The sequence below is a fragment of the Loa loa genome, assembly GCF_000183805.2.
Source record: "Loa loa unplaced genomic scaffold supercont3.311, whole genome shotgun sequence".
NCBI classification, from domain to species: domain Eukaryota; kingdom Metazoa; phylum Nematoda; class Chromadorea; order Rhabditida; family Onchocercidae; genus Loa; species Loa loa.
Genome location: NW_018108491.1, coordinates 1 through 19009, shown reverse-complemented (window position 1 = coordinate 19009; position 19009 = coordinate 1). Strand labels below are relative to the sequence as shown.

At 34.9% G+C, this 19009-nt stretch overlaps 4 protein-coding genes across 4 annotated transcripts; 3 read left to right on the top strand and 1 right to left on the bottom strand.

The window, feature by feature from the left end:
- Window positions 1–1674: 1674 nt before the first annotated feature.
- On the top strand, window positions 1675–2761 carry LOAG_05886 (hypothetical protein; the record flags this gene model as incomplete). Its single annotated transcript, XM_003141423.1, has 3 exons — window positions 1675–1811; window positions 2460–2549; window positions 2668–2761. 3 exons carry the CDS (start codon window positions 1675–1677, stop codon window positions 2759–2761), a joined length of 321 nt encoding a protein of 106 aa, XP_003141471.1.
- A 2961-nt stretch (window positions 2762–5722) lies between these two features.
- On the bottom strand, window positions 5723–6883 carry LOAG_05885 (hypothetical protein; the record flags this gene model as incomplete). Its single annotated transcript, XM_003141422.1, has 4 exons — window positions 5723–5830; window positions 6003–6167; window positions 6388–6548; window positions 6814–6883. The coding sequence occupies 4 exons, from the start codon at window positions 6881–6883 to the stop codon at window positions 5723–5725; spliced, it is 504 nt and encodes a 167-aa protein (XP_003141470.1).
- A 3243-nt stretch (window positions 6884–10126) lies between these two features.
- On the top strand, window positions 10127–14849 carry LOAG_05884 (hypothetical protein). The gene is made up of 10 exons (XM_020447001.1): window positions 10127–10351; window positions 10464–10589; window positions 10806–10894; window positions 11318–11485; window positions 11904–11987; window positions 12234–12350; window positions 13115–13294; window positions 13380–13491; window positions 13978–14135; window positions 14334–14849. Exons 1-8 carry the CDS (start codon window positions 10274–10276, stop codon window positions 13441–13443), a joined length of 906 nt encoding a protein of 301 aa, XP_020302724.1. The 5' UTR covers window positions 10127–10273; the 3' UTR covers window positions 13444–13491; window positions 13978–14135; window positions 14334–14849.
- A 3292-nt stretch (window positions 14850–18141) lies between these two features.
- On the top strand, window positions 18142–18907 carry LOAG_05883 (hypothetical protein; the record flags this gene model as incomplete). Its single annotated transcript, XM_020447000.1, has 2 exons — window positions 18142–18425; window positions 18540–18907. The coding sequence occupies 2 exons, from the start codon at window positions 18142–18144 to the stop codon at window positions 18751–18753; spliced, it is 498 nt and encodes a 165-aa protein (XP_020302723.1). The 3' UTR covers window positions 18754–18907.
- Window positions 18908–19009: the final 102 nt, after the last annotated feature.

The following is a 19009-nucleotide window of genomic DNA, read 5'->3' as shown; positions in this document are numbered from 1 at the left end:
AGCAGATTTGTCAAAATTTCCTAGAAATTCCTAGCCTTTCTTTTTGAAATGTCTATAAAATTTGTCTGAAAGTGTTTGGAATTTATGGTAAGAGAATTCTTTTCTCTCACTTAGCTACTAACTTTTTGTGGTCGGTTACGCGTACCTGAACTTTCGACTCTTCTCCCACCCATTCGAAGACTATTCTTCTTAAAATTTTGACAAATCTGCTTGATTTTATTGAATATAAAAAGTTCTGTATGGGGAGAGAATCTTTCATTTGCTCCTCTTGCTTTGCTGTTTGCTTAAATTATTTACCGCAATAACTTACGTAAACGGGAAAGAATTGAGTGTTTTTCCCTTCTCCTAATATACCATCCAAAGTGGAAATTTTACCACATTACTATTATTTTTAGGAAATTTCCTGTATTATCAGAAATATCCGTTTATATGAATGCTATACATCTTCTATTAGAATACAGCATTAAAACGGACAAATAAATTGAGCGATAATCTGTTTAGCGATGTTTCTCTCACTTAGGGAAAAAATACGCTTTCATCCGCGATAACATTCAAAACTGCACTTTTTCGTAATTTAAAATCAGTATGATGATCTTGGAGGTATCTCATCTCAAATTAAAGATATCTCGAAACAGTACAGTCTAAATGACTCAAGAATATCCATTCTATCATTGTACAACTGCAATTCAACATCATTCATTCTATCTCCACAATCTGCAACGATCCCAATTTCATTCTTTGCTTACTTGTTTATGATTAGATTAGAAGTATTCCATACAAAAGGACTTCTTATGCCTATATTAATTCTTAACCATATAATATTGACTTGATGATTTGTAAAAGACAACCGGATATAAGAATTAACAAAAGCTTTATATTTGATCTAAGTTTCATTAATTAAGATTAATTACTATACTATCATCCTTTCGCCAAAATGTATTGGTGGTGTAGATGGATGCTTAATGCTTCTTCTTAGTTCTTATTGGTTTTATTTCTATTTTTTTTTTTGTTCTATCATTTTTTGTTCGCTACTAGTTAACGCCTGTGTCATCCATTAGCATATACATTGTCAAGACTATATAATATTCTCAACTGGATCTTTGAATTCACAGGAATAAAGGTTGCATTATTTCGAACTTGAATAAAAGTAGGAAATGTAATACAAGGGATTTTGTAAAGATCCGTCAAGAAACCGTTATAGCTAAAGTTGTGCAGAAAAAGTCCGTTTTTCTTGTTCAATTCAAAGCGACTTCATTCATCAGTGCAATTATCTAAAGAGTAATTCAATATGACTTTCTAGATTATCGGGTGTTTCACTTTGACATAACGTAAGTACTTAAGGGCATTATTTACAAAATGATTGGAAATATCAGGAAGAATGTTTAAGCTATCAGATGAAAAAAGTGAAACAAGAATCTCTAATCAGTGTAGAATGAGTTTGCCAAAGCACGAATTGTTGGAACCACGGGAAGAAAAGATCTCGTGAAGTGGAAGAGAACTTGGTCTAAACCAAGGAGACTATCATTTCGTTGTTTTCATTTTTCCATTTTGAAGTAGATCAATATCGTTCAAATGCCTCAATTCACGAATTTTAAAAACTATTGAAAATAAACATTCCTTTCAGATCAAAATTTTTGTGTTAAAAAAAAAACTGGTGCTTAATTTTGCTCAATTATGGTGGGAGATCCGAAGGATTTATGGGTAACAAGTTTGCCGTCACATACTCCAATCAATTTTAAAAGATCAATTCTCGAAATCAACGAGATTTTCGAATTGGAAATTTTAGAAAATCGTTTTGCACTACGACGATGGTAGATGTTATGTCGTTGCACAAAATGAACATATGGGAATCTTCGCAAAAATATTTTGATCGGAAATATTTGAAATGATAAGGTCTTACAGTAAGCAACTCGATAGCTATACAGTGATTTAGCATAAATTTAATCGATACAAACGGACTACATGAACCTAATCCCGTTTAATATTATGAGTCGAAAATTTATAGAACCAAATAAAATTTTGCTAAAGTGGGCTAAGAGAAAAGAAGGGATAAGTAGCAGAAACTTAACAGCTGAGCTGCTTCTTCGTTTTGGCATTAGACCGGGTTTAACCGGCTTAATTTATCATGATTTTCGCTAATTGCTTAATGGGCTTATTCGTTGGAATCCTTGTTAATTAACTGTGATCTTCAATGAGAGTGGCGATTGAAAGTAACTATTGTCAGGACGACACTAATAAGTGGTAATAACGTTTGAAATAGCACAGAAGGGAGAAAAGAACTTCAGTTAAATCTCACTTTACAAGCAGTAATAAGTGAGATGATGAAGTGGTAGAGAATCACAGCAGGAAATACTGATAAAGCGCAAATGCCGGAAAATAAGACTGGCTAAGATAGCTGGTCCGCACCGTAATGGTCTTTTCTTTTGAGTAGTGCTCTAGGAAAGGCGGTTATACTGCAGGCCACGAAAGATATGGGTTGATAAGTTTGAGAGCACAGGCGCTCTAGAAAGATTGCCCCAGCCAAGCGAAAAGAAGGCAAGAAGAGGGAGGTACAGCCAATCCATCTAACGATAAACGGCGTGCTTCGCATGGCTTAGGCTTCGATGTTCAAAGAATGCATATATGCGCATGAAAGAGAGAGAGGAAGAGCATCTACTCTGAATTGAGATCGATACACAAAGCCATATTGCGCTACGTTGCTGTAGGCCCGGCGTCAAGCCAAAGTTCCACATCTGATAAACTTACTGAAGTCAGTAAATGAGTTTGAAATTCCAGTCATATGCAAGCTTAAGTGTCTTTATATCGGGTCTCTTCTCTGCATAACTAACCTCTTTTTCGTAAAATGGAAATCAAATCAACCAGTTCATTCTCATTTTTTTATAAATTAAAAGTCTCTCAGTGAGTTCACATCCTGGCAAAACTTCATGTATTGTTTAGCCAATAAGTTCATCCTACTGATATTGTGGTCCGCAAATTGACCATCGGAAACTGCATCAGTACATTATACATTTGGGTTTTCTAAATCACTCTGCTTCATTTCTTCATGGATTTTAGTGATTATACAAACCGACAAAGATACAGAAGTCAGAAACAGACACTGACTGCGTATCGTAATTAATTATTCAGTCTGTAGGATTTCTATGTGAAGATATAATTCGATGGTGACAAATGTTCTCCTTTGATTCGCCAACTTCAAAAATATTGCTCACATTCTGAAATGCTTCTTCCATTCCTCTCGAGAATAGAAATTCTTTGAAAGCATACTAGTTAAAAACATTTCAAAATGTAAACAATGTTTTGGGAGTACCTAGTTTGACAGGGACATTTTTTCGGGCGGGAATACTAGTACTTAAGAAGCTGTATAGTGAATCAAAGACGACAAATTGTTAACAAATGCAGATAAGAAATTAAGTTGTACCGTGAATTTTTCATCAACAGTTTTGCCGGCTGGTGTTTTCAAATAAATGGCCTAACGATTGGCGTGATATTCGGCAGTGTTTGGCTTGTGATTGCGTCATATACAAGAACTGCAGTGTATTGAATGTCAAAGTGATTCGGAAGTTCAACCACATCAAAAAGGTGATGCAAATTTCCGTTTCTTTAAATTTAGTTTAACTTAAATAAATCACAGTTATTTGGAATTCCATTAATTTTATCTGTCCTTAAAATTAAATTGATAGCTCACTTCGCTATTATTATAACATGATAGCTCGCTTTCGCTATTATAACATGACATGACATGACAGGTAAAATTTTTTTGCAGAGTGACAAAAAAATCGGTAAATGTAGAGCATTACTTCGGGCAACACTTACAGTTCTTTTAGCAAACCCAGTAACTAAAAAAAGGCAAGTTTTCGTAACTTCCATTACCAATTAATTCCGAGAGTAATTAGTATAAGTGGTTATTCACTTCCATTCGATGTATTTCATCGGGCATTCAACATGAACCTTTAATATATCATTGCTTATTTCTTTCTTGATGTTGCAGTTGTTCGTATATATTCCTTGCTGCCATAAATTACAAAAGTTAGATTACCCTGATAAACTTATATAAATAGTGGAGTTTGCGAGATGTCATACTTTGGATTTTTAGCAAAACTGTAGAAAGGAGACAGCATATTCCTTCAACTTTCTCAAGTCTCCACTAGAAAAAAAAAGACTGCAAGATTTCCGCTTGACGATATCATACTGTTCATATCTCTTATTTCACTTGTTCCCATAGTTTCCCAAGCCTTCGCATTTCGATCGCTTTTTTTAAACTTTCATTGATAATTCTTATAATGAGATTATTTTGGAGTTATTTCAAGCGTCCTTTACCATATTTGAGGTAAAAACTCGGAAATATATGAGGGCAAAGAAAGGATTTTCCTTCCATTAACCGTTGTTTCCATCATCCAATTTTTAAATTCCGAACCAGTCATAAAAATTTGCTCTTGTAATCTCAGATTTATTATATATTTGAAATGATGAAGTAAGACCCAGAAGTGTTTTTCCTCAAATGTATTGAAGTTGCTAGTGAAAGTGACAAAAGCCAATTAAACAAACTAAACGTTATATGTCTAAAACGTCTGAAGTGTAAAATTTCCTTTTCAGTGAAATTTAAGTTAACGATTACTCGTAGTTTAAAAAAGAGCACAGGTGTTAGTGAAGGTACTGTCATTAAATACTCGTTTTCTTCCCTAAAAATGATGGTGTTAGATGATTTGCTAAAAATCCGAATACTTACTACTCCTATAAAGTACCGATCGGTCTAGGCAGAAATACTTTGCAGTAGCAAACAGATAGGTAAAACCAAGTATCTATGACCACCAATTCAAGTTTATGAATTGCTTGTTTTTGGAGCATGGAGTTTCCTACCAGTTCAGTGTAGAGTACTAAAATCGTTGGATTATAAAATGGAACCCAAATAACTATTGTTTTAAAAATTCACTTGTATTACTAGACCTGTTTGTTTTACGTTGTGCTCATTATATTCTGGTCTTTAAGTGAGTGGCTTTCTCGAAGATACTATTTGTCCATGTATGACATCTAACCGCTGTCGCTTGAAGACAAGCATTGTATTTTGGAAGTTTGAGTTTGAAGCGAATTTAAAATTAATGTTCCAAAATTAGGCTGTCAGGAAATTTAGTCATCGCAATTACTCCACTCTCTGTTCATTAGCAGGATGAGAGAGGATAGTAATAAAGTGGAGAAATTTGAGTACGGTAGCAGGACATTGTAAAGGCCGAAAGAGAAGAAACAACAGCATTGAATTTGTGAAATGGAGGACCATTTGCGCATTATATTCCTTATTTATTACTGGACAGAACCAAATTCTGTGGAAATGATGAATACATTTCAAATCCTAAAGACTGTAAGGAAGAAGCGAATTTTGCATATGACAGAACAAGGGAGAACAGAAGTTGCATCGTGTCCCAGTCGGAATGTCGTACTGTGAATTAATTTCTCACCAGTTATTGTAGGGGTTTCCTGACAGTGGTGGGTGGATGAATAGCTGGGTTTTATTATATATATATATATATATTTCTTATGTATATGTCTGTGTATGTGGACACTGTCTTGAAGTTAGAGGAGGTGTAGATTCAGAGACGGGAATGGATGCTATTAGTTCTAGGGGATTCTTATAAGATGACATTTTCATCAAGATCTTATGGGGTTCCTTTTGAGAACTATTACTGTTTCAAGCAATAGTTACATTAGCGTACATCAAGTAAAGTTTGTATTATGCCTTTCGTAGCTTCTTGAATATTTCCTCATCACTTGGGAATTCTTTGCGATCAAAATGAAACTCACATCGAATCGTGAATGTTATTGTGGACAAACGGCAGTTCTGAAATGATTACCTCTTTATTCAGTTTGATTTTTCAGCCATGTTAATGATGGATACGTCTTATTGGTGAGTAGCAGGTTATCGGTCTCTTTCGAGGAATGGATATCTCCTATGTTCGTTTTTTCAAATATACAACATTTCTAGAATTTTAAGAACAAAGCTCAGAAATTACCTCAGTTCGCCATATGTACCAGTCAGTGCCACGTTTCTCATGATGATAAGTTACGAACGCAAAGCATGACCGATGCGTTTGCGGCGTTCGTTTAATTAGGTACACGGTATCAGCATTTGGACACAGCAGGTTACAATAAGTACGTACAGTTCTGTTTACTATCTCCTTTGAAAATCATTAATTTGACCAACTGTTCAACATCATTGGATATGAAATATCAATTCTATCGCAAATAAGACATTTATAAATGATATTTATTTCAATTCATATTTGTAACTTTCGCATGTGGTATTTAAATTTTTTAGGGGCATTTGATATTTACCGGAAGTTTATGATTTGAAATTTTTAGATTTTAAAAGGAAATTTAAAATTTAAACGGTCTTACATCAAAGCAAACAGAGTTGTTTCCTGGTGCAGGTCTCCACTTATCATTTGGATCGTTGTCGACCCCCGTTTCACGCAAGGCTAAACTACAGGACGCGGGTTCTTTACTGATCTTGTCTAAACCGACTCCGTCTTTTGTGGCACATATTAGATCTCGCCATTCTAAACCCAACTGGATGCATATTTGGAAACCTTGTGCTTAAGCATAGTTTTCAGACAGCATTTTGAATTTTGTAAAGTCATCACTCCATTTAATTTTAATGCTAAAAACGTGGTTTGGATTGCTTTTCACTTAAGGCGTGGGTGTTTTAAAACATTGTGATGGCCAGTTCGAAACATTTGTGGAAGCGTTTTTTTTTTCGCACGCTTGAACTTAGGTAGATGGTCAGTTGAATCAAATACTAATTTTGAAAAGTAGTTAACTTACGCCAGTGAACACTGTTGGCAGTAGCTAGTGATAAGAATATGGCATAAAAAATATTGTGGTGATAGTGCATCTTGACTGACGACATATACGAATACTTCTATTAAAAATATTTTTATACTGGGATTTTGAAAGGATGAGATCCTGTATGGATTTCATGGAACGGGTTTAGAATTCTCGTTTTGAATCCGTCTTTTCCTCTTTCATTTTAACCCACAATTTATCATGCTCATATTTTCACTGGATTTGTTATACATGCATTATTCTCTTAAAAAGTGACAATATTATTTATTTGCAGTTTTTACTTTCATTGTAATATCAGCGATCATTCCGATGATACAGTTGTTTCGTATAGAACTCTTGGTTTGTTATGCTTGTACATTTCGTTTTATTATTTGTAAAAGATGATCTTTTTTATTTTTATTCTTTTTTTTTTTTTTGTTCATCATTTTCCTGTATTTTGTTCGGAAATATGAAGATAAGATTTTTTAATTTTTTTAATCACGTTTAAGATCAGTTATCGAAAAGCTGTTGAATGAGGCTCTTTTTCTAATAATTAAAATAGTGATCTCCACTGTCACGAACTATCGTGCCCATGGGAGAACTCTTATTATGTGCGGTATCAAAGTTTGTGGAACGTGCACGTCAGTCATATTATTATCTTTGTAAATATTTAGTGCGGTAGTATTCGTTCGTGATGTGATTCATGGTGGAAATTATGTTTGCCCTACTTAGTGTCAATGTTACAGCACCCACTTTTGTGTCACCAAGTGACATCTTCTTTGTTATCAGTACTGCAAATACGTCGGGGCATATTATAAGAATGTCATTTTTACTTCCATTCTCTCCCACTTGAGGTGGGACGTGTTTTTCATCAGCAGTATATCACTAGTTTGAAAAATCCCTGAATAGCAAGCATAATTAAAATGGCGAGTTAAATGAAATTCATCAAGTGAATCTTGCAGGCTTTCGCAAATGAGACTGATAATACAGTAACTGAGTTTTAATCGGGCATGAAATGGTAACGTTAATAAAGCCAAACAATTCGTATAAAAGATCTTGATGTAATTGCCATTCAGAGTATACCCTAAAAATACGTATTTTCAACATATTTTTGTAGTGGGTGGATCTGTTACAAATCATTTTTCATTCAACTTATGCACTTGTTTGTAAATAAGCATTTATAAATTTTTGCTTTGGTATTTTATCACTTTGTTAAGAAATTTGATTGTAGTGGAAATTTTTTTCGTTGGTGGAAAGGGCTCCGATTTTAAAAAAAGCTCATAATAAAAGCTTTCTGTTGCTGTTTGTTCGATGTTTCCATCATGAAGAATGCGTATTTCACTCTGGTGAGCTACATAAAAGAGTAGAGTTTTCAAGAGTTTCCTAGCGGATACTGGGTAGTTTATGTGTTTGCAAGTTGTCATTTTTATCAGACATCATCAAAAATTTTATTCAGAGGCTGTGACAGTTCAATATTTTTCTATTTTAGTCTTGTGCTTCTCGATGCGGTGATGCTTTTACCAATGTTTCGCAAGGCTACGTAGGATTGCCATGCTCAGAATATGAAGACTTATGGCAAATCTTTATGATCATCTTGTGATAAATTTGCAGATCTCTGATCGAAGAAAAGTTCATAAATAGAGCAGTGTCCTATGTTGTTCATAATACGCGTGATGTGTTATTTCGTAACGAACTACAAAGGTCTCCTCACTCAAGGACAGTAATGCCTGCTTATTTGCGTGAATAATTGTTTTACCTGGTGTATATATTCATCGACGTTTTGAAATTGATGGCATGCAGTTGTTGATAAATTCCTTCCACTTCCGCAGTTCAGTTATTAGCCCGTCAGTTGTTCCTGTTAGCAGCTTTTATGTAAGACAAATTTGTATTTGTAGAAAGGTACTTGCCGGAAAAAAAGTTTGTCGTAGAGCTTCCTTTAATAATTTTTCATCATTTCTCTTTTACCGGTATTTTTTTTTTTGTCATCTGTTATCGTCAAGTAGCAACCGTACCTACCATCCTATCCACTCTGATGATCCTTTGATTTATTCTAGTCTTATGTCAGGAATATTCCATGTCGGCATGAAATTGTTCTTAATATTTTTAGAAAAGATTGCTTCCTTTGGTGCTATTTTTTACCATGTACAAAGTCATAAGTTCTGTTTTGCTTTGAAAGCATGTCCAGACTAAATTTATGTTTTACAAGTCTTTACCTATTTAAAATATATCATCTGTTCCCTAAGAGATGCATCATTATATCTTTTTACTGGAAATTCCGTTCCGAAAGTCTATATGAATTTGAGTGTTTTTTTACATCGATAAGTATTCCACTAAAATGCACCAAAAAATTAGGTTTTTTTTTAGAGTTAAACTGCAAGACTTGTTATAACTGTTTGTTTGCTGAGTCATCGACTCTTTAAAGGAACGACTAAATGCGAAATTTTCTTTTTTTTCAAGATTAGTTTTAAAAAGGGTCGCCATTTTTGAACTTGTTTTTCTTCCTCTCTTTGTACTATTCATTGTTACAGTCAGTGATGTGGTTACAGTGGCATTTGGTTCTCTAAACCACTACACAACTATTCTCATTTCGGAATAAAGCAAAACATTCGACAAATCTTATGTATTTGGAAATACCATCATGAGAAAGTAAATTTATGAATCGAAAGGAGAGAGTTTCTCTTGTTGAGCTCAACTTCTCATACTGACAAAAATATAGTAAGACGATTGATTTATCAACAATCAACTTTAATAGTTGTTTAGAAAAGCTGTAATTTGAATTAATTCATGCTGTTGCCCTGTCCTAAAGTACATTCGATGAATATAGGATTCTTTTTGTTTTTGTATTTTGTAATAGACCTCGGAAGAGAAAGGATAGAAGCGGGAAAACTAGGAAAGAATTCAAGTTTATGATATATGATGAAACGATTTGTTGCAGCGTTCCATAGCCTAATGGCAGGTAGGTTTTTGTTCGTTTTTTAATTGGGGTCTGGAGTTCTCTCAGCTGATCTGTTTTTATATTTTCGAATCAGTTTTTGTATCGAGATTCGATCTCGTCGGAAATATTTGTGGAATTTTGTAACTGGATCGTATTGTATTTGTTCCTGATATTTTTCATCTTTTAGCAAAAACAGAGTGTTAGAGCGCTTTGATTTTTATTGTTTTTGGAAAATTAGCAATTACAGAAATTGTAATGGAGGCAAATAAGGAAAATGGTCTGCTATTGAATCTTGTGTAACTGATATATGCTGCTTGAAATGCAGCAGCTTTATTGTTTTGATCGAAAGGAGTAAATATTATTTTAAGCAGAAATTGCGCATGATTAGCTAAGCAATTATGAATAGGTATTTTAGAATCAGTATTCAAAATTATTTCTGAAATGTCGTTTATGTACCACATGATATGATTAACTAGTACAAGTTTTCAAGAACTTCCAGTTATTCTAATTAGAAAGTGTACGGAAATGGTAGCTGGTGGAACAAATGTTAACAATAATGATTTCGAGTGCGAAGAAGACAATAGCGATTTGTGCACAAAAAATGTAAATTTCTCTAATTTTTGCATTCTTAATCCGTCGTTATTTTCAAGTTATATAAATATTTTGAGACAAAATGTAATGTGTGCGTTTATGTTTTAAAAAAATACCACTTTAGAAGTCAAGGATGTATCCCGGACTAATATTCTTGCCAAAGCATGTAGTGATTTTATCAAAGACGACTAGGTTGGATTATGAGAGGCGGAAACACCTGCATCTGAGTCGCACTCAGTTTTGCTCACTGGTTTGAGATTTGATCAGTTTCATTACGTCTACACCAAACAGGGAAATTTAAGGAAAAAAATGCTTACTAACTACCAGTTAAAATTTCTATCGGCTCTGCAAAACTCATTCAGTCATTTCAAAATGCATAAAGTGTTCTCTTATACTTTTTCAGTCTTCAACAGTTCCATTAATTTTTTTTGCTAGTTCTTGCTCGTATTTCGTTATATTTTTCCAGTTAAAAAGAAGTGGCTGGAATTATAAGGAAATGAAAAAGAAACACACTGAGCAGCAGAATTATATTCGTACTATGCGCCAATGTCTTGAGTAAGTTATTGTTTCATTTTACAGGTCGCAATTATTCGGACTTGTAAATTGGTTTCTCAGCAAGGATGAAAGAATATTAAGGAATAGATATAGCGATAGTGGATGTAGAGGGTTTAAATTGGATCGTTGACAAAATGAATTAAAATTGTTTTGCAACTCTTCTATTGTTCATGAAACTGTTCGCTTGATAATGCATGGTTAATAATTCTTGCTTTAGTTATTTTTCAATTTCCTAGATCCAGCTTTGTATTGATATCTCTCAAGTCTATCATTATCCAGGTTGAGGAGGTTTATTGCTGATAGACATGCCCATTCTTTAGAGAGCAGCGACTTAGCGACAGTGCTAAAATTTCTAAAATTAAGCGAAATTGTTGATAGTATAAATTCATCCCTATATTAACACCTTATCCTTGGTTCTTCTAGAAATCGAGGAATTGAAGTGGAAATTGTGACGCGAAGCGAATATACAATGGAAGTAGTAGCCCATGCAGATGCTGTGTTTTCGGCTGGAGGTGATGGTACTTTTTTGGTGGCTGCTGAAAAAATACGTGATCATCGAGCTGTTGTTGGCTTCAATACTGATCCAATGGGGTATTTTCAGTGATAATTCTTACGACTTCCTTTCCTTTTTTTTACTGCTTTCCGTTTTTCTTTACTAAACTTTTCATGGTCGTAGAGATGGATAGTACAGCTGCAAGGTATAACAAAGTTTAATCCTAATAACGTCTAGCAAATAGTGAATTGGCTGAAGCGGTTGCAAATATGTACATAAAATTTTTCCTTGTAAATACTTCTCTAATGAAGTATTGAACCTATGCGTTATTGCAGCTAAGCTGACGAGTAACATGTAATAGCTCGCTGCTATAGTTGAAGAAGGTTCCGGTATTTTGCACTCTTTGTGATTTGTGCTCTTAAGTAGTGAGGTTCCAGATAAGTGATGATCTTATAGAAACTCAGATTCATTAGAGGAAATGTTCGCAAGTTCCTATTAATATTAGAAAATATATAGGTCCGAAGGATATCTGTGTATAACAAGGAAAAGAACACAGCCAGTTGGTGAAATAATCGAGAAACTACTCAAGGGCGAGTGCAGGTGCAGTATTATTTAGCAGTGCTATACCATTTGGTTATGCCACATTGGTGGGCTCTTAATCGTTCAAGACCTTACTTTTTTTGATCTTTTTTCAAGTCAAATTTTAACCGTCTTCTCAAAAGGATTTCCTCGATATATAATTTTGAAAAAAACTTAAGCTTTTCCAGTTGCATTACTGGCATATTTTGCTTCATAACTTCAAGATCTGTTCATCACGAATTTTAAATTTGAAGCACATGTTTGAAGGTGGATTCGAAGACAAAGGATACGTGTTACGATATTAAAATGGGTAGAAAATGACAAAAATAATGCGGAATCTGATGAAGAATATCATGAAAAAAGCGACAAATTACGTGAAGCCCGGTCAATCTTTTCTGCTTTTTTTCATGTTTTAGTTTTTCCAACAGTTTTTTTTCTTTTTTCTTTTACTACCGATTTATTCTGAGTGGTTTGCACGCATATTTCAAAAAAAAGAAGAAAAAAGTAGGAGATTTCTTATAAATAGGATGTGAAAAAGGACTGCATTTTAGAATATCGGTTGGCACAATATAACTTATTTTAACTAAAATGTCTATAATGCAAGCCACAGTCATTTCCAGGCTTTATTAATATGAAAATTTCCGTTATATATGAACTTTGGCAAAATATTACATAAGTATATTGATATAATTCACGACCACTCTAATGCTAAAACTTCTTTTGAAATTTGAAATTCAGGACATAATCCTGTCACTTAATGTATTCATTCATGATCTTTTTCTCCAACATGGTTCTCTCATAAATCTTTTACAGCAGAATTTGTAGTGGTAGACAAGCTTCTTACCCTTATTTCGTAAAAGTCTGAGAGAGGTTTCATTTAATCCTTCCAGAAGGATTTCCTTGATTTTATCTTTGTCGTATTATCTCATCGTTATTGCTTATATTTTATTTTAATTTATTTGTCTTTTTCTTTTTTCTTCACGTTGGATATATATTATCATTTCTGATTCTCAACGATGTGTTCATCCTTAAAATAATTTTTTTGTATTCTATAACATTCAGCATTTGATTTTCTGCTGCCACTTTTTTTTAAATTTAATCGATGGACATTAAGTTATTTTTGTGGTAAACTTTTCATTTTGATTTAGGTTGTTTTTACAAGATAATGGCTATCCTGAGTATCCATTGTTAGCTCTTAATGATGTGTTCATCGGTGAAAGTCATGCTTCTCGGGTTAGCTATTATGATGTTCAAATTGATGATGGTACAGTGGTACGTCAGAAAAGCTCCGGTATGACAGCTTGCACTGGAACAGGCTCTACATCATGGTTAATAAAATTTACCTTAGTTATGCGTTTTGATTTCCTTCTGTGTAGCATTTATAAATGTTAGCTTGTATTTCGTTTCTTTCAGGAAGCCGATGTATGGCCGTGTCCGGCGTGCAGTCGCGCCATCGTCAGAAGACGGGCTGCATTGAATGACCGGACATTTCCAGTGATTCTTTTCACGGGATGAAAAAGAAACGGTAAAGTGTTTAGGAATTGAGATATAGGTTAATTTTTCTGGGTGGAAGTGTATAAAACTAATTGATGAACGAGTTTTTAACAACAATTTCACAGTATTGTAAAAGCGCAAATTTTGTCGTAAACTTAGTGTGTAAATTTCGTCTCCATTGGCAGTTTAAAATCAGAAACATATCATCTTTTAAACATCGCAGAGTGGCACTGGAATACATTAACACTCAATTTCGATGATGAATACATGAATTAATCTGAACATTCAGAGTACAGGAATAGTTTTCGTTATCGCTTTGCATGGTTGGCCATTCAAAAACTGAGGGCCCTTTTCTTGAGTACATGAGATAACACAGATTAAATGAAGGGTTGGACAGCTGTAAAATACAAAAAAAAAGAAAAAAAAAATGTAACCTTTCAAAAATTTTTGATCGTCACAGTGCATTTCGTCGTTGCAATCAGAATCTTAAAACTTTAACAAGTTATTCTTCATTCAGGAATTACAACATCAATCGTGTTTCGGAGCAAAAAGTTAGCGATTTGTTATCCGTAATGGCAGGTATGAATTTGCTTGCTGTTGATCCAACGGATGCTATCACCCAGGAAATATGCAAACGCTTCAATGGAAAGTTACTTTTCGATCCGCAGTGTACAAGTATGTTCTTAGTTAACAAAATACGGCTGCCATCAATATAGTTCCGGTATGCAACCCAGTTTATGAAAAAGAAAATCTTTAAAAAAAGTGCACATCGCAAATAGTCTGATGACTTATCAGTTAGCATTATGTTGCGGTATTTTCTTGATCTTTCCACAGTAGCTGGCAGAAGTTTAAGTATTATAGTGTTATTTGTAGCAATAGCATTCACAGTTCGCGATCCAGTATTCAATGCAACATTCCCAGCTGGAATACAGCATGGTTTCGCTAAAAGGATACGAGTCAGGTCGAGGTGTACTAATGCTCATATTGTTTTGGATGGCAATATTTCTGTACCTTTCAATTCTGGGACTGAAATACTCCTAGAAATCCATGAGAGTGATGCATTATGTTCCGCTGTGTTTCCATGATTCTTTATTGAAAGAAGCTGAATAATCTGTTAACTTAATGCTCTCCTCTTTAAGAAATGCAGCCCAAACTTCGAAATTACTTGAAGTTAGAAAAAATCCCACCCTAATGCCATCATATTGATCGTAGAATCCATTCATCCTTCATAGTGAGCAGTGACCTCGATGTCTGTTAGCACTGTTTGATAATCACCTCTTCACTATGTATGAAATATTTTCCTATTTTGTCACAATTGTTGTTGGTGACAGGTCACTACATGCCTTTCATTGATAATTGCATTGAATCGTGCCTATTACATATCACCGCATTCACGTTCTTATAATTCTGTTCTCTTGAAGTTAAAAATTAACTTTTTTTTGGGTTTTCCAAAACATTCTGTCAATTTACTGTTATGCAAATTATATTAGCTGGGATGAATAATGCAGTTGTAACCTTTCTATGTCTTCGATGGCGCTATGTTATGAGTGTTTTGGAAATCCCAGGTGTTGGAAGACGAGTTTTGAAAATTTTAATTCACTAAGGGCTGTAGTGTAAATATTTTTTGAGTACTTTAATTCACTAAGGGCTGTAGTTTTAAACATTTTAATTTACTAAGGGCATTAAGGCCTCCATTTCTTATTAAAATAAAATACTTGTCGGAATTCTTCCACTTTTTTCCAAGTAAATTTCATATTGCCAAACTAAACTTTTTATTGCCGAACCAACTAAACTTCATATTACCTTTACCATCATTATATGTGATGGAAAAATGGAATTTGCAGTTCAATAAACTAATAGGTCGCTTTTTTTTGGTTTCCCAACTTGCTTATATCTGACAAAATCTTACGCTAGCTGGAGGAGACACTGATTTTGTTTGAATGGGAATTGTAAGGATCAGAAACTTAAGGGTTTAAGAATTCCAAAGCACTGGTAATTATTATTGCTTCTTGTAAAGCTACCGTTGTTCTATCAACAATGGACCGAAATTAAAGTGGTATGAATTGTGCTATTCCGGTCTTTTTCTGTATTTGTTATTCACTTATTTTTGATCCAAGGATATCGAATAAATACAAAACATAAAATGAAATGAAAAAGTATCGGATTTATTCCAAGGGATTTTTAACAGGGAGTTAAATCCAGATAAGGTAATTAAGCGGTTGGTATTGGAGTGACGTTTTTTATTATCGCCGTATAATTGAACAGCGTATTCGTTCCATGAATTGTCTTCGTCAAAATTCGGATGTGAAAAATTTCGAATCACCTGACAAGTGGTCCTGGACTTCATTGTTCAGCTTATTTTTATCACTCCGTCTGACAGGAGTATGAAGTACCGTAATGTAGTCCATAATGTAGAGCATTATGGATGTGAAGACGCCAACTTCGAAGAGATTTCACTTTGCATACTATTATCCACTTAACTGCTATCCGACACTAAACTAAAGCTGCGCAATTGCAAAATCATCCATTTTCAGCAAAGAAGCCTTTGCGTATTGATTCTTCATCCTCAGATATGATATTACTATTGGAAATGATGCTGCTCACTCTCTACTGCATGCTATTCTGTTACGCTTCCTATCCTCCCATTGTCAGCAGTTAGTTTGCTACTGCACAACTGTGTAACGTCAGGTTAATGAATGCTACCATTCGACAAATGTATGCCTCTTGTGTTCTACTATCGGTGTAATCCATTTTCAACATTTCCTATGTAAGGCCCCAATTACTTAGTAACTCTAATGGACACTGTTAATTATCTCTGTCCACTTTCTCAGTTCCCAATTCATAAAATGTTGAATTCATAATGTTTTAGAATATTTAGTATCCACTGTACCCAATAATATGATTGAAATACTTTGAACAATTATGTTTCGGGCTTCCACAGTATTCTCATCTGCGTAAAGTGCTCATATTGACTTTCTAAACCTCTGTCTAAATGATGTTTTTAAGTCTTTGTACGGTAGACGATGTTGGCCTACAGCTTTTTTTATTTCGGTCCTTGGCTCTAAGCAAATTCTTCATTCTTCGGACATCAATAATCTGAGGTCATTATTTAATTTACGAAGTTCTGGTGCAATAACGTCGCTAAACTCGGGAAAATTAGGCAAGCTGACATTAGCTTAAAAAATTTTACCGAACAACGTATGAAATATCATTAAAATGGAAATGATGTTCCCTAGAATAGTAATGTCCTTGTGCACTTTTACTCATCGGCCGTATGATATATTTCATTGTTATTATTTGGCAACTGATTAATTACCTTGCCATTTCTCTTCTTTTTTCCCCACAAAAATTCCCATTTTACTTTTTGTATTGATATATTATATTATTTAAAAAAGTTCTTTTAATTACTGAAAAATAAGGGTTGCAAATATTTACTATGATCCGTGAGGCGAACTGGAATTGTGTTAAATGATGCGGTGCAAATGAATGTGGCGGATAGATAAATGAAGACCCTTTAAATCATACCTAGCGTAAATGGGTGCCATTTTCGACATATCTGTTTCAAATCGCCCATATTTAAATTATTCCAATTTCAGATGTTGCAGTAGTGTCTGCAGATAGTACTGCATACATTTACCATCCAAAATATTGCTATTTAATAGGCTGAAATTAAAACCGAATTGTACTTACGATACGCTTTAGGTCTTAGTAATATTGAAAACAGAGCATTACGATCGATCTTTACCAATTAATTTAATTTAATTTATAAGGTGTTTCATATATGTTCCGCAGTCCAAAAGAAGGCTTATTATTATGATACTGAAATACGTAAAGTAAAACAAACATCCAAACAATATGTAGGACTTCGTTGCCACCGTCCAAGCTTGCTAGGCCCCAGCAGATAAACCTTAAAAGTAAAAGATGAGGCCAGTTCCACGCACGCTGTGCCTTACTTAAAAAAAGCCACTGCGTGGGCTCGAAAGATATACCTAAATTGGTAAAGACCTGTTACGATAGGCAAGGGACGAAACGACAGGTGATAAGATGTACTGGAAACCGCAAATTTAACTTTACATATAAGCGGCTCAGAACATTGGTCACTCGGAATTTTGCTGACCCGAAGATGACGGTCTTGTTCGGCAACTACCTGAATGACCAAACAGCTTTATTCAAAGACAGCAGTACTTGCTCCATACGGAGAGGGGCCTAGAAAAAGTGGTCTAACCAAAGATCATCACCCTCTCTTCGGTTCACAGCGCGGCTAATGAGCATCTGGTTTTGGTGCTCAGGATCCTGCACTTCCTCAATGGGAGAGACCAGTATTGTTTTAAGATTACAAAAATGAGCATCTTTATGGAGCTCACACCGGTATAGCTCTCTCTGTTAGCGCAAATGTAAAACAATAAATGCATATAACACAAAGGTGTCTGGCTTTCCACAGAGGGGATTACTATTCCGTTTCCACTAGCGATATCAATAACAAATACAAAGGCATACGCTTGCTTCCAAAGATGCGTTCAGATTGACGCTCGCATGTTGGAATATCATAATTATGCTTGATAAAGCAGATAGTGACGTCCTGAACGTCGTTCTGATCTCTAATTGTCCACGAGCGACCACGACTCAACATAGACATTGCTGCTCTCAGTAAAGTTTTCATGGGGACACCAGTATCAAAGAAATGGTGTCGGCTAAACACGCTATTGGTCAGGCAAACCCAAAACCGAAAGTCATCTTTCAGAAGTTGGCTTCATGGTTAAAAACTCTGTCGCCTCCAAACTCAAAAATTTACCGGCAAATCATTCCGACCGCATCATTTTTGTTACGCTTCCAACTGCACAACAAGCAACTTGTTCTTTTCGGCATACATGCCCCAACTCTGCAAACTGATCCTAAGGAAAGAGACAAATTCTATATCGACCAGCACCGTCTCATCCAAAAGGTTCCTGCAGATGGTAATCCCCGGTGACTTCAACGTTAGAGTAGGAAAGAATTCTGAAAACTAGAAAGAAATACTACTTAAGCATGGTGTTGGAAACTTCAACGACAACGGACGGCTTCTGCTAGAGTTTTGTGCAGAGCAACAACACACTATTACAAGTACTATCTTCCAGCAGAGGGACAGTTTAAAGACAACGTGGATGCATTCTCGACCCTGTCGGCAGATTTTCGAGTTTGGTGGCGATGGAGTTTGACCTATGTCTTAGTGTGTCAAAGAAACGTCCAAGATATTCATCATACTCATGTGATGCATAGCAGAATGCCAAACAGATCACCGTCTCGTGCCATGTAAACTCAACCTCCGCATCAAATCTAAACCTAAGAGAGATAGAATTGCAAGAAGGCTTAAAGGTTCAATCTCTCAAATCTCAATCTCCAAACACCTACAGTGAGAGATAACTTCCAGATGAATCTTCAAACCGGACTTCAAGATCCCTTTCCTGAAGTGCTTTGGCAACATTAAAACCAGTATCGTGCAGTCTTTTGTCGTTTGTTGGAAACAATGCAGAGATCCGGAATTCGTTGACAAAGAGATCTGCTCAACAAGC